General features: G+C 41.5%; 1 protein-coding gene across 1 annotated transcript in view; it reads left to right on the forward strand.

The window, feature by feature from the left end:
• The window catches only part of Cib4 (calcium and integrin binding family member 4), a 78496-nt gene extending 62438 nt beyond the window's left edge, over positions 1-16058 (forward strand). The window contains exons 5-7 of the mRNA XM_004669355.2: positions 12844-12953; positions 14156-14244; positions 16028-16058. Of these exons, the coding sequence (XP_004669412.1) occupies positions 12844-12953; positions 14156-14244; positions 16028-16058 (230 nt within the window). The remainder of the gene's footprint in view (positions 1-12843; positions 12954-14155; positions 14245-16027) is intronic.
• Positions 16059-16420: the final 362 nt, after the last annotated feature.

Below are 16420 nucleotides of genomic sequence, written 5' to 3' on the forward strand. Positions count from 1 at the left end.
ATTTTTGTTTACTGCTGAATAAAACCCCATTGTATAAATGTGCCACATCTTTATTAACTATTCATCAGTTGAGGGGCATCTAGGATGTTTCCATTTCCCAGCTACTATGAATAGAGTGATGATAAACATGGTTGTGATAGTATCTCTAAGGTAGTGAGAAGGGTCCTTAGGATATATGCCAAGGAGTTGTATAGCTGGGTCATATGGTAAATCTATTTTTAGCTGTCTCAGGAATATCCACAATGGATGTGCCAGATTACATTCCCACCAACAGTATAGAAGGGTTCCTCTTTTTCCACATCCTTGCCAATATTTATTGTCATTTGTGTTCTTAATGATAGCTAGTCTGATAGGAGTGAGATGGAATCTCAAAGTAGCTTTAATTTGCATTTCCCTGGTGGCTAAGGATGTAAGAACTTTTTTTAAAATGCTTGTATGCCATCTGTATTTCTTCTTTTGAGGGCTCTCTATTTAATTCCATAGCTCATTTTTAATTAGGTTGTTTGATTTCTTATTATTTAGTTTTCTGAGTTCTTTGTACAGCCTAGATATTAATCCTCTGTCAGATATAGAGCTGGTAAAGATTTTCTCCTATCCTGTATGTCATCTCTTTGCTCTGTTCACAGTGTCCTTTGCTGTAGAAATGCTTTAATTTCATGAGGTCCCAATGGTTGATTAGTGGTTTTATTTCCTGAGCAACTAGGTTATATTTAAAAAGTCATTGCCTATGCCAATATATTGAAAGGTTTCCCCTATCTTTTCCTTCAGCAGTTTCAGGTTTGATGTTAAGGTCTTTGATCCATTTGGACTTGATTCTTGTGCCTGGAGAGATAAGGATCTATTTTCATCTGTCTACATATAGCTATCCAGTTTTCCCAGCACCATTTGTTAAAGAGGCCGTCTTTTCCCCAATGACTATTTTTGTTGAAAATCAGGTAGATGTAGCCTCCTGAATTTCAATCTGGGTCCTTTATTCTGTTCCATTGATCTATGTGTCTGTCTTTGTATCAGTACCATGCTGGTTTTGTTACTATGGCTTTGTAATATAGCTTAAAACCAGGTATGGTGATACCACTAGCTGCATTTTTGTTGTGTAAATTTTTGGCTATTTGTGGTTTTGTGCTTCCAAATGAATTTTAGGATTGTTTTTCATATTTCCATGAAGGATGCCTTTGGAATTTTGATGGGGATTGCATTAAAATGTGTAGATTGCTTTTGGTAAAATTGACATTTTCACAATATTCGGTCCTTCAATCCAAGATCATGGAATGTCTTTTCATTTTCTAGTGTCTTCTGCAATTTCTGTCTTGAGTATTTTAAAGTTTTCATTTTAGAGATCCTTCACTTCCTTGGTTAGGTTTGTTACAAGGTACTTTATTTATTTTGAGGCAATTGTGACTGGGAGTGATTCCCATATTTCATCCTCTACATGTTTGTTGTTAGTATATAGGAAAGATACTGATTTCTGTGTATTTATTTTGTATCTTGCTACATTGCTAAAAGTTTTTATCAGCTCTAACAGTTTGCTGGTAGTGTTTAGGGTCCTTTATATATAGAATCATATCATTTGCAAATAATGATAACTTGATTTCTTTTTTTCCAATTTCTATCCCTTTTATGAGTATCTCTTGTCTTATTGGGTAGTATATTAAATAAAACTGAGGACAGTGGACACCCTTGTCTTGTTCCTGATTTTAATGGAAAAGCCTTAAGTTTTTCCCCATTTAGTATTATGTTGGCTGTAGGTTTATCATAAATAGCCTTTATTATGTTGAGATATGTTTCTTCTATTCCCAGTCTCTATAGGATTTTTACCATCAAGGGATATTGGATTTTGTCAGATGCCTTTTCTGCATGTATTGAGATGATTATGTGATTTTTGTCCTTCAGTCCATTTATATAGTGTACTACATTTATCAGTTTGTATATGTTGAACCATCCCTTCATTTATGGGATAAAGCCTACTTGGTCAAGGTATGATCTTTATGATATATTCTTGTATTTTGTTTGCCAATATTTTGTTGAGAATTTTTGCATCTATGTTCTTGCAGGAGATTGTTCTGTAATTTTCATTGTTCTTTGCCTGGTTTTGATATCAGGGTGATACTGGTTTTGTAGAAGGAGATTGGTAGAATTCTTTTCCCCTTATGTTTTACAAAAAAGTTTGAGATGCATTGGTGTTAATTCTGCCATGCAAGTCTGATAAAATTTACCAGTAAATCCATCTGAGCCTGGACTTTTCTTAGTTAGGAGAGGTGATTAGTCAATATAAAGTGACCTTCTTTATTTTTCCACACTAATGTTGGTTTGAAGTCTATCCTGTCAGATATTATAATAGCAACACCTACTTGTGTCCTAGGCCCATTTGATTGAAATACCATTTTCCATTCTGTCACCCTAAGATAGTGTCTGTCTTTTATGGAGAGGTGAGTTTCTTGGAGGCAACAAACAGAAGGGTCCTGCCTTTTGATTCAATCTGAAAGCCTGTGTCTTTTGATTGGGGCATTGAGGCCATCAATTTAAAGAGTTATTATTGAGGCTATAAGGATGGCTTAGCAGTTAAAGTGATAGCCTGCTAGGCCAAAAAAAACCCCTAGGTTTGATTCTCCAGGACCCATGTAAGCCAGACAACATATTCAAAGCTGTGATTAAAATTTTAAAAAGAAATCCATACAAAAAAAGGAAACAAAACACCAGTCTTCAGGTTCAATGAAGAGAGCCCAGCTACACACAGGCTAATCAAGAGCAATGTGCTACTTGGCTCAGGAGGCTGGAGACATCCTAACAACTAGTATTTGGAACAATCCTTATAATGTTACAGTGTGTCAGGCACAACCTTTCATTTCTCTTTATAGCACTAGTCCTCTTTGCATACCTGGGCCTCCTCCTCTTCAGTAAAGTCACTTTTTATATTGAAGGATTTTTTTGTGACTCTCCTCAGGAGTCTTCCCCTTGATCATATTGGTAATAGTCTTGCATGTAACATCCAGCAAACCTTAGATGTCTAAGTAGTTTGCAGCCAGAATAAGTTCAAAAAGTGTTTGTTGCAGTCAGGTTCACATTGCTGGTAAAATTTATTTTGGCTTACAGGCTTGAGGAGACGCTCCATGATGGCAGGGGAAAATGATGGCATGAGCAGAGGGTAGACATCACCCCCTGGCCCACTTAATGTATACAACAGGAACAGGAGAGAGTGTGCCAAACACTAACAAGGAGGAGCTGGCTATAATGCCAATAACCCACCCCCAACAATACACTTCCTTCAGGAGGCATTAATTCCCAAATCTCCATCAGCTGGGAACCTAGCATTCAGAACACTTGAGTTATGGGGGACACCTGAATCAAACCACCATATTCTGCCCTGGCCCCCATAAACTGATAACCATATGTGGTGTAAAATGCAGTACAGTCATCCAACTTAAAAGTCCCCATAGGTTTTTTTTTTTTTTTATCAATTTCAATGATGTTTATACATCCCTGTAATCCAAGGTCTTTTAACTGAGCCATAATATCAAAACATAACCTCAAAAAAACCATAATGGCACAGAATAAACATTCACACTGCAAAACAGGGCATTGAGCATAGCAAAAAAAAAAAAAAAAAAAATTTAACCAATACAAGATTAAAACAGGGTAAACATCAAACTCTAGTTCCAAATCCAACAACTTCAGTCAGTGAAGTCTCCAAGTCTGATCATTTTAACCAGCAACAAGTCTCTGGAATTTCAATTCTGCCTCTCCAGTTAGGCTATTCACAGTCCTGGAAACCTTCATCTGGGGGTGGCAGCTTTCCTTAGCAGCCATCTTGTGGTCCTGGCATCTCCATGGGGTCTCCAGTGCAATCCACGGTTCATCCTCATGGCCTCATGGAATCTCCATGCAGGCATCCAGCAAACCTGCTTCATACTGCCCATGGCCATATCCAAAACACAAGACCATGTTGCAAACTCAGTGACCCTCTCTTTTCTGCATTTCTTATACTCCACAATACCAGTTATGGTGCTAATTTATTTATCCAGTGGGGAATAAAGCACATTTTGAAGAAGAGGACCCTCCTTGAGCACTCAGGCCCTTTCAAAAGAGTCTACATTCTTTTTGTTGCCCCAGTGCAGGTCAGCTGGCCCAATCTCAAAGATTGTAATCTCTCAATTGCAGCTGAACTGGCAGCAGTTCGCCCAAAGATTTTTTTTTTCCTGTGCCATATCCCTCTGCTCACACCAGTTCATTTCTACGCAAAGCAACTCTGTACAACTTCTCAGGACATTGGCACAACAGCAAGCTTCTCACACAAACTGCTAGCCTAGTCCAAGCAAAGCTCTTTCTCACCCTCATAAACCAAACCTCATAGTCTATAATTCTTACTGCATTCAGGTCTTTCAACTTTGACTAAAATAGTCCATCAAGCTGTACTTACAGCACTGCAAGGCATCTCTTAGGCCAACATTTAAAATCCTTCCACATTACTCTTGAAAATCAGCTCCAAAAGCCCAAAGCCACACAGTCAAGTGTCTAGAAGAAATCCTACTCCTTGGTACCACTTTACTGTTATAGTCAGGTTCACATTGCTGGTAGAAATCACCCAGACAAGAGTAACTTGTTAGAAAAAGAGGTTTATTTTGGCTTACAGGCTCAAGGGGAAGTTCCACAATGGCAGGGAAAAATAATGGCATGAGCAGAGGGTGAACATCACCCCCTGGTCCACATAAGGTGTACAACAGGAACAGGAGAATGTGCTAAACACTAGCAAGACAGAACTAGCTATAACACCTATAAGCCTTCCCTCAGCCATACACTGCCTTCAGAAGGTGTTAATTCCCAAATCTCCATCAGCTGAGAACCTAGCATTCAGAACACTTGAGTTTATGGGAGACACTTGAATCAAACCACCATGGTGCTCCTTGGTCAATTTTCAGGAATTCTTGGTCCCACACAGGGATGTCATCTGTCCACTTCTTTTTGTTCTCATCTGCCACGGACTGACTCTCGGGGAGATCAGGACTGAGGGAGAACAAGGGCGAAGGCTCAAGGAGAACTCGGGATTTGGCGAGGAAATGACAGACAGACACACTCTAAGTTGAATATGCTGCTGCAATTTACTGAAGGTTTCATGAAGGTTTTATACAGATTGAACAGGGAAACTTAGCAAGCCAACAAGTGATCTCAGAAATCATTAATCTAAACAATTTTAAGTATTGTTCTATTGTAAGCATACATGTAATATTTATCAGGTAGGAATGTTCCCATTTTTTAAGAAGGACGTCTTGTACCATTGACCACAGCTTTACATGAATAGAAGCTTGGGGTAAGGGATGTAAGGTGAACAATAGGTTATTTATTTTTTATAAACCGAGCAGAGAGCCATCTCTTTTCACTTATTAGATTATTTATATAATCCTCATATTCATTATAAAAGTGTTTCTATCCAAAAGACCACCAATATTTTAAGGCTGGTTTAATGCTTTTCAGGAATTCTTTTCTTTCTTATCTAGAGTATAAGCATCAAGGCTTACGTGTCCTTGTTAAGCGTTCCATAAATGGAAGAGAATGCCATAGCCTCCTCTTTTCTTTATAATTCACCCATCTATTACCGAATTCATCATATCCTCCCTCATAGGGGAGTGGATCTAAGTAGTTCCCAGCTCTGGGAGTCTACTAACAGCCCTTGATCAAGTACTGAACATACCCCCCAGGAAACGTTCTGGTGGGAATGCCCAACTTTTGTAACTTCTTTTCTGTAGAACTGTCATGCTTCTTATGAACACTACCGATCAACATTTTTACTTTTACTTTCTCAGGATCAGTATTGTCTTCAGTCATCATAAGCTGTTTCTACTCTACACCATCTAAAAACTGTCCTAGAGTTAATTTTTTATTCTTAGTAGAGTTATACATTTCCTCCATTGCCCTAATCATAGGAGGGGCACATTCAATACTCAAATTGTTCCTTGTACTTTGATTGTGTGCATGATTACCAGTAAGCGTAGCGTAGAACTAGCTGTTCTTTGACAAACAACCAGAAGAAAGCAGGAAAGAAACAGAACGCAGAAACAACTCATTGGCGCCAGCAATTAGGTCGTCGTGACTTGGGCAGCAGGAACCATTACAGTAACTGACTGCCAAGGGGTCACCGGGGGCATCCCTCCGAAGAGTGCTGGCCCTCTGTCCTCAGCTCTCTTCCAGTGCAGAAGCATCTCTGCTTGCTACACAGGCGAGGTCGCCGTGGACGTAGCACTCATCATCCTCAGGTGGAGGAGGGTCATCCTTATGGTGGGTGTACCACAGAAAGGCCTTCTTTAGTATTGCTGCATTAACATTTGGTAGGGGAACTGGGTCATCATCTCCTTCATCCATTTCCAAATCTTCCAACATGGTCTTGATGGTCATAGATTGTTTGGCAATTTTTACATCAACTTGAAATATCTCTCCATCATAACTCTGCAACTTAATTGAAGGTATGATATTCGGTCTTAGCACTGTGGGCCAGAGGCCAATGGGAATGATGAAGCGCCCCACGGAATAGAGAGACAGATGACAAGGCCACTCTTCTTCTATTTCTTTGAACATAGTTATAATCACTCTTTTGAAATCTTTCTCAGACATTTCATCTAAATCAGTCTCATTGGAGGTCATTTCTGATGGATTTATAATTTTTGGTGGCACTATATTGTCTTGATTATTTTGTGTTTCTTGTATTGTAATATAGAGATTTTTGCACCTTTGGTTAATTTGGTGCTTGGGTTTTCTAATTATCTGCAGTATTCTTAGGTGTATGAATCTGATGTTATATATCTTCCAGGTAAGATATTAAGGTGCCAGGTGTGGCTCTTAAATGACTCCCAGAGTAATAGCAAAAGTAACCTTAGGTGTTGGATTTGCCTGCTATGTGAGTATTCTAGTAGGCTAGGTGGAGCAAAATATAGGCAAATTCTAAAATCCAACTGAACAATATACACATTCAATCAAAACTAGCATGAGGTATTTATGGAAGAGTGGGTATTAAAACAAACAGATCATCTAACAAAGTCAAAGTTCCTAAGGATGTGTGTTACCCCCATACCCTAAATCTTGTGAACTGGGAGGCTGAGATTTTTGGTCTGTATTGGGTTCCATGTCAATCTGTGGCTAAGTGAGACCCTGCCTGCACAAATGACAAAAGAAGAGACAAGGGCACTATAAATTTGGAAGAAACAAAGGACAACTCCAAAATATAGCTTATTTAAAAATGGCAAATCTGACCATCCATCAGATTTAACCCATAACTTGCTCTGACATGGAAGGGGCAATTAGCACTTCAAATGCAGGCCTATATACCAGGCTTTTTTTTGGTGGATACTAACCTGGTATAAGTAGGCTCTGTTACCTTGTAGGATGGCTTTGTTCTCAGCTATTTAGCATTTATGCTTGGGTCCTTTACTGGAATGTGGGCTCATGTAGGCTGGCTGGGTCAGTGGCTGTTATGATTGCCTGTGCTGTGTGCTGTGTAGCAGAGTTCCCTTCCCCAGGTCTCCAGTGGTTGCCAATGCTGATGGTTGGGGGAGGGAAGGTTGTGGAGGGTGCCTGAAATTATACCAGATCTGTGTGGCTGGTTCTCATGATCCTCTTCCTCATGAGCCACTCAGCTGGTCCCTGCTGTCTTCCCCTTCAGGTTTCTTGAGTTTTCAAGAAAGCTGATATGAGGTCAAAAATCCCTTCACCTGGCTTTTCCTATGGTTCAGGTTGCCTCTGCCTGCTTCTGTGGTCTCTAGAAGCTCTGGGTCCCTCCCACTTCTCTGCTGTGGTTGATTGTTTTTTACGCACCTTCACCTTTTGGTAGAAGAGTGTATTTTGTTTTTTTTTTCTGTTACTCCCCCCCCCCCCCCCGACAAGGCTGCTTTGGTGTGGTTTCTATACCACCGCCATTTTACCCAGAAGTCACTCCAGACATTTTTATCTATGAGAACAGTCTCCATTCCTATGTGTGGAATATGTCTATCACCATATATGGAATATGTCGACCTCTTGGGAAAAGTAAAGCAGGTTTCCTAAGGGCCTAGAATATAGCTGGAAAGCCATCAGGAGGCAGGAGGTAACTTTTGGACCTCTGCTTCTCTCAGTGAATTTCCTGTTTCTCAGATATGATTCTAATCCTCTGTGTCCATGGGCTAACGATGTCTTCTATGGTCTCCATATGGCCCATGAATCCCACAGTGAGCACCTCACCACATATGATTCTTCCTTGCTTTTTTTTTTTTTTTTTTATTAAGTGCTAACTGGCTTAGCCAAGCTACCCTGTACTGGGTGACCAGTCTTGCACAGTCACCTAAAACCAATAAAAATAAATAAAGAGAAACATAGTCATGTAAACAAGCATGGCCCCAGAGATCACACAGTTAAGAATGGGCACACTTCTCAGAGATAGATGTCTGGAGCCAGATGTGATACATGCCAGTAATTACAGCACTTGGCAGGGGTAGAAGCAAGAGGATCATGAGTTCAAGGTCATCCTTAGGTATAGCAAGTTCAAGACCATCTTGGGCTACATGAAACACTGTCTCAGAAAACTGAAGGAAGAAGGAGAGAGAGAAAGAGAGAGAGGCTTGTTCTGCTGTCTTTTCATGGTTCTCCAAGCCAAACTGATAGAGTAACAGAAACCTCCAAACCATTCAGTCAGTAGAAGAGCGGCAGATGTATTATGGACACAAGAGCTAATCACATTCACATCAAAACAGAGAATATCCTCAGTCCTGAGAAGTCAGATTGCATGTGTGGGCCCAAGTTAGGGACCAGATACCACATTGCCCCCCAGTGTTCTCATGTCTTCCTCCATCATTCTCCAGACCCTTCAGTACATCTTTTTTCTCACCTTGCAACTCAAAAAAATAGAAGTTCAGTATTTCCATGTTAATCAGATATGAAAACAGATGTCTGGAGTCAAGTACAAGCTTCATTCTATGTACCTAGACAAATCTGAATTCTCTCAGGGTTCTCAAGATTTGTAACCTTACATAACTGTCAGCTTAATGAGAGATGGAGCATGGGCATCCCTGCACCTAGCATCTAACATATGAAGATGCTCAGTAAGTCCAAGGTAGTGACTCATAAAGAAGGAAGAAGAATAAAAAGAGAGGAAGCAGATAGAGGAGAAGGTGTTGATAATGATCATGGTAGTGATTCATAGCACAAGCTTAAAGACCCAAATCAACACTCTCACTGCTATGACCTCAAGATCTGTATAGGGACTAGTTATATCAGCACTTCCCAGAAGCCTATTACAGAGATGGACTCTCAGATCCTACCAATACCTTCTGAATCAGATCTTCCCCAAAAGAAAGTCTAGGAAGGAGTGCTTTAGCTTCTTGGCTCTAAAACTTGGTGGCATACTCAATCACCTGGGAATTAAAACAAAATAGGAGCAGAGATGCTTGGACCCCACTCCTGAGACTTAATATAATGATATTGGGTACATCCTGGGCATTGGTCTAGCTTACTACATTAGTTAGGATTGCATTTGGTAATGTGAAAAAAAGAGTTTGAAGTAAGGCAACTCAGAGCTGGACAATTGCTCCAGGAAGTAATCAAGGGTCCAAGTTCCTTTACACTCCCTAATTTGTGAACTCATCACATGGGACCATTATTCTCTTGATCACAAAATGACTTCTGTGCCTACATACATCTTATTTTCATTCTAGACAGAAAAAAAAAATGATGGGAGGAAGTATAAGGAAAAAGTGTATATCCAAAGACACAAATGAATCAACTCTCCTCTCACAAGTTTTCTTAGAACTCCACCAAGCAGCTTCAGTTTATATTTCACTAGCCAGAACAATGTCATATAGCCACTTATAGCTGCAAGTGAGACAGGAAGGTGGTCATATTTTCATAATAATATAATGTCATTCTAGACAAGAACTGTAGTGAGAATGACTATTGGTCAGCATGACTAGCACACCTCCATAAAACTTACCTCCTGGACTCGTTTCTGTTTTGAGGGGCTTTCTGGATTTTCTACTGATTAATGTCCCATCCTTCCACACCTGGAGAGATTTATCACCTGTTGGAGACCAGTGATCCTAGCCATACTTTCCTGTTCTCATCAGCACAGCCTTTACCAGCTATGAATACCCCAAGCAGAGAGCCAATGGTGGGCCTTATTGTACCTTCCTGAGACCTGACAATAGCCACAGGGATGCTAATGGCTTTGTGAGACAAGGGAGAAAGCCCAGTTCCCATGGGACTTACAGTGAATTTATGCCCTTCCTCTTCACCAGTGGGCTGATTTTTATAGCAGTACTTTGTAAATAGCAAGGCATGAGGAGGGTGATGGGAAGAGTGCCATAAAGGGCTAATGGCTAAGCCCTCTCTAACCTTCTATATTGTTGGGAAGCAGCAAGAAGAAGGCCCCATCTCTCCTCTAAGTAGTCAGCAAGCAGTTCAGACTGTCTGCTCCCAGTCTTTCCCAGGCTTCTCTGCCCTTGTACCTACCTCCCCCAACCTGCCCCAAAGAGGACTCTCCAGGACTACATTTACTCTAGCAAATTATTCTGTTTCCAGATGGTTTGGGACCAAAGCCATTCATTTACTGTAGTCTCTGCATGCAGGCTGTGGGCCAACAGGATGCCTGGGGACACTGCAGGGTCCCAGAAAGAGGCTACAGAGCTTCTTACCAGAAATGTTGAGTCTATGTATATCCAAAGACTACTATAGCTGTGTAGTGATCCTTAGTCCCTTCACCTCTTTCACATGTTCTGAGCCATTTCCCATGTGTTCAATGGTAAGTTGGGCAGGGAGAGAACCCATGAGAGGCTGAGACTATCTCTATCCCCCTCCACTGAAACATCTAGCCAACTGTAAGGTGCTACTTCAGGAGTATGGGATGAATTCCAGCCACATACACCTGTTACTTTGGGAAAAGAGATACTGCATGCTTCTGCCATTTAAAGACCCTGTGATATACACAAAATCTGTACATCAATTTCTGTAATAGCCTAATTCTAGCTCCCATTCTTCAAAGTGAGATACTACATGTTTCCTAAGGTTTCTTTCTTTCTTTCTTTGTATTTAACAATTAGAATGTGATGGAGAATCAACCCTGATTACATCTAACAAGTATCTTCTATGCTGAGTACCTTCTATATTCTACACTCCACTCCAGCGGATAGCCATGTATTTGCCACTGAAACTTCACTCTGTGGTGGTACTATTATTATTCTCATTTTACAGATATGAGAACTGAGGCTCGAATAATGGACTAGGATTAAATATGGTGGTTAAGGAACAATGTTTATATAAGATAGCTGGCAAGATTGCTAGAAGTTATGCATTTTCCTTTATTGTTACTATTCAATGACTCAGTGCTGTGGAATAAACTCAGGGCCTTAGACCTGCTAGGTAAGTTCTCTGTCAGTGAGCTTCATAACTCATCCACTTGTATGTTTATTTCTCTAATGTGTAAAAGCCAGATACTAGTTCTTTCTTTCTTTCTTTATCTGAGAGAGAGAGTGAAAGGGGGAGGGGGAGAGAATGGGCATGCCAGGGCCTTCAGCCACTGCAAACAAACTCCAGATGCGTATGTCCCCTTGTGTGCATATGTGACATTGCACATTTGTGTCACTATGCATATGGCTTATGTGGGACCTAGAGTACTGAACATGAGTTTTTAGGCTTTGCAGGCAAATTCCTTAACCACTAAGCCATCTCTCCAGCCCTCAGATACTAGTTCTAGACACCATGGCCTCAGGGACCCAGGTTCCTCTTACTTGTGGCTTTATGTTTCATTCCCAAGGTCACCTCATTGTCCCATTTAGATCTTTCCAGAAGTTGCCTATTCTCTTTAGATCATATCTAACTGGCCAGAACTTAGTCATGTGGCCACTAGCAGTAAAAGAAACTAGGAAATGTAGTGTTCATTTTGGATGATCTACTCCCTAGCTAAAATTTGACATCTTATTACAATTAAGTCAGTTATGAGTGGTGAAGAGCATTGATTTCCTGTAAAGTCTGATTGCTTGGGTTTAGTCACATCTCTTCACTTTCTAAGTGTGAGTCTGGATAGCCCATTCATTTATTATTCAGCAATTATTCATTGAGATTGCTTTGTAGTAGGCATTATTCTCAGAAATTGGAATATGAGACTAGAAGTATTGCTTCATACTCCTGTCTCGTTGAGGGCATAGCCAGAGTCCTCAAAGCCATCATACTAGTTGCACAAACAAGAATTACTGTCCCATATATCTGAGGAAGTGGGCACATGCTCAGGTCACTCAGGAAGCTACTTCACAGGAACAGGGCAGGACTGGCACTCAGGGATTCTGGTGCTAAATCCAGGCCACCTTTCACTCATCTACATTGTTCATCCCCTGCTACCAAAACACAATCTGGCTTTTGAGTTCTGAGATGGAGATTTCCTTAGCACAGAGTTTGACAGGTCAGATTACCTGGGTTTGAATCCTTACTTTTCTGCTTTCTGACCATGTAGAAAAACCATGCAACAACCCCTAACCTCAATTTTTTTCTTAGTAAAGTAAGACCAAGAAGAGATGGTAAGGATTCAATGACTTAAAATAGGCAAAGCTCTCAGGACACATTTGAGCATAGTAAGCACTCAACCAGTGCTTATGATTATTGTTATTTTTGTCATGTTGCTTAGTGCTACATCTGTCTGCAGACACCCTGCTGCCATATGCCCTGCCCTACAAGCCTGCCCAGACCTCCATGTCCCAGATTCTAGACTTATCTGTAGGCAGCTGGGCCCTGTTCAGCCTCCCCAAAACTGATGGAATCTACACCATGGGCTAGGGACTCTTCAAGGCTACTTCCTATTCAGCATCCAGGTCCTTCACCAGGGACTCTTCCTCCTCTTTGCAGATTTTAATGAGAATGGTTTCATCGATGAGGAGGACCTGCAAAAGATTGTGCTACGATTGCTGAACAGTGATGATGTGTCTGAGGACCTGCTCATGGACCTCACACATCACGTGTGTACATAGAAGTAGAAGGTGGGGCCTGGAGACTAGTGGTAACCCAAAATGCTATCTTGGGAGAAGGTCCAAGGTCAGGCCTGAAGCAGCTGCCAAGGCACACACAGAACCCTGAGAAGTGGGCACACAACTGGAGGAAACTACCCCTCAGCTGTTTTTTTCTCAATTTTTATTAACATTTTCCATGATTATAAAAAATATCCCATGGTAATACCCTCCCTCTCCCCACACCGACTTTACAACAAGAACCTTCCAGGGTTCCCACAACAGTATGTCCCACCCACTCACTTTGGAGCCTCCCCCCACATGGTCACTGAGAACAACTGGCTCTACAGGAGCTTAGCATCAAGTAGACATTTCACAATTTTCCCTACCATGTTATCTTGTAGCAACACAATGCCTCACATCTTGGAGTGATGTGGCATGGATATAGGCCCCAAAGCCCAAATGGGCCATGCATCCACATATTCTCACATTATGAAAATCTTTAAATGTGTCTTTCTGGATGGGAAGTAGAAGGAACTAGAAAGCCAGAAGTATTGACAACTTAATACCTCCTTCCTGACCGGGTATAGCAGTTATTTTCTCATTGTTGTAAAAAATTACCTGACCAGAAGCAACTTAAGGAAGGAAGGGGTTGATTTCTACATATAGTTGGAGAGGGTAGGGCCAATTATGATGGAGAAGGCATGGAAGGTCCCTATCTTGTCACATAGGCAGGAAAAAAGCAGAGAACAAACAGGAAGTGGGGCTGGGCTATAAAACTTCAAGGCTTAGCTCTAGTGACCCAGTTCATCCAGAAAGAGTCTACCTCTAAATGGTTCTACAACCTTCCCAAACATTGTCATCTTCTGGGAAGAAAGTGCCTATGGGGGACATTTTTTATTTAAGCCACCGTCCAACAGAAGGCTTCTTACAATGTATGACTCTTTCCTGTGATTGGCTGATGGGACAAGTGGAGGCACACTATACCTCACTGCATGTCAGTGATGGAGGCCCGAAGGAGAAATTTCCCAGGGGTTAGAATCAGCCATTAGGCCCCTCAACTTAGTTCATACACCCTCACAGTCCTGTGAGGCAGGGCTCTGTGAGACAGTGGCATATGGTAGCCCCCTATATAAGGTATGTCTCTCTTTCTTCCTGTGTTGTATTTCATCATCTGACACAAGGCTCCTCTTAATTTCCTTCTGCCACACCAGGTTTTGAGTGAGTCAGATCTGGACAATGACAATATGCTGTCCTTCTCAGAGTTTGAACATGCAATGGCCAAATCTCCAGATTTCATGAAGTAAGTTTTTCTGGAAGGGATGGGCTTCCCAGCATAGTAGGAGGCAAGAAAAGTACCCCCTCCAGTTTCCTTGACCAATGGAACATCTCAGTCTTTCCAGTAAAGTCATGTGTTTGAGGGTACTTTACTAATTCTTTTGGAATCAGCAAAATTGTAGCTTCTGGGCTGGGAAGATGGTTCAGTCATAGAATGCTTGTCTCACAGCATAAGAACTTGAGTTCAATACTCAGAATCCATGGAAAAATGCCAGATGTGGTGGTGCACGTTTATACTCTCAGAACTGGGGAAGAGGAGACAGGAGGACCCCTGGAGCTCCCTGCCAAGCTAGCCTACCTTAATTAGTGAGCTTCAGGCCACTGTGAGAATGTGTGTCTAAAAAGATAAACAGTGTTCCTGAAGATGACACCCAAGGTTGCACTATGGCCTATACATACATGCATGCACGCATGCACGCATGCACACATGCACCTGCACAGAAAACTGCAACTTTTGAGAAACGAGATAACCCTGGGGAACTAAAATGGGGAATATGCTATTCTAAGCTTTGTAAGCCACGTGAGGGGTTGGTATGACCTCAGGGACATGCCCCCCACTCCCTAATGGCCCAAGGCCTACCAGTCTTCAGGTCTGACCTGGGCATTGCCTTGCCACTCTTCCAGAGGTCACTGGGAGCTGGGATTTTGCTCAGGAATGCAAGGATACTGGCAGAGGAACTCAGAAGAAAATTGACAATAACCAGAGCAGTAAACAGTTCTACTCTGAGACTGGAAGGGGCCTCAGTGATCTTTGGTCCAGACTTCTTTGAAATGATTGGTCCTCTATATTTCCCCAGACATGTTTACCAGTCTTTTCTGGATCATTCTAATCACATCAATGAATTCCCTATAGAGGTGACCCATACCATTACTAAAGAGCCGTGTAAGAGGAGCCTTCCTCATGCCATTGACAATTGACATATGTATTCTACACCATCCCTATTTCTGCCTCATGGTCTCATAGGTAGGGTGATTTTGATAGCAAGCAAGACTACCCACTCAGGATAGTTTAACAAACCAACCTAAAAAGAGCAGAGAGCAGGGCTCCATGATCACTGGACTAGATGGCAGATAGATGAAGGCTAAAGGTTCTCTCTCCTTCCCTCACCCATTCTCTCTCTCTCTTTCCTTCTCTCTCTCTCTGTTCCTCCCTCTTTCCCTTCTTCCTTACCTTTGTCTCTTATCTGTATATACTTAGTTTTATGCTGCAAGTCAGAAATCTCTGTTTTGACAGATGTGGGACCTTAATGGCCTCCCTACAGTGGATAAGTTTATATTTACTTCATTTTGAATGACTTTTAGTGACTCCTAAGTAATGTCTTAGCTCAAACTGAATGCCTAGCCAAAAAGAAAGAGTCTGGGTCAGGTATCCACTCCTCTTCCTACCATCCAGATAGAGATGACTCTTCCCTGGTCCAACATAGCTGCCAGAGCTATGGCTTGGGCATCCTAGAGGGTTCACACTTGGGATCACCCTTATCCAAAATAATCTCTCTTCCTCCACAATAGCCCCACAAATAACTGAAGGTAGAATTCTGTCAGCCTTATAGTTATATCTAAATCACTCCCATTTCTTTCCATTGGTTCTAGCACTATATTTGGAAATTCTTTGTATTCTGGTAGTGATACAAGCTTAATGAAGGTTTGAGCTAGTTTTGGGCCATTACCCTAGAGAAAGGGATGTGATAGACCAAGGTGAGGGCCTTAGAATTGTAGATTTCAGGTAGCTCTGGGATTCTTTCTTTCAGCTCATTTCGGATTCACTTCTGGGGATGCTGAAGTGGCTGTAAATGCCTGAACCAGTTGCCTCAAGGGAGATGGAACACTGGAGTCCACCCATCTCCAATCATTGGGGAAATCTGATTTTAAGTGTGACTTGTATCTGTCCCTCCCTCACCTGTAGAATATTGTTTACTGAATAAAGCAAAAGGAAAGTATTTTCCTAAGCCCACCCACCTACGTACCACTTTTTGAAAGCAGGATGTTATGTAGGGACTTTTTATTAAGAACTACTCATTTTAGGGTTTATGCTTAAGAGTTCAAATCTTAATTCATATCAGCACACAGGGGACAAGGCCAAATGGGCAAGGTTCACTAGGGAAGTACTTGCTCTTTTCTCCTTCTCTGGAATATCTCCTCTC

The sequence above is a fragment of the Jaculus jaculus genome, chromosome 5 (assembly GCF_020740685.1).
Source record: "Jaculus jaculus isolate mJacJac1 chromosome 5, mJacJac1.mat.Y.cur, whole genome shotgun sequence".
Classification (NCBI taxonomy): Eukaryota; Metazoa; Chordata; class Mammalia; order Rodentia; family Dipodidae; genus Jaculus; species Jaculus jaculus.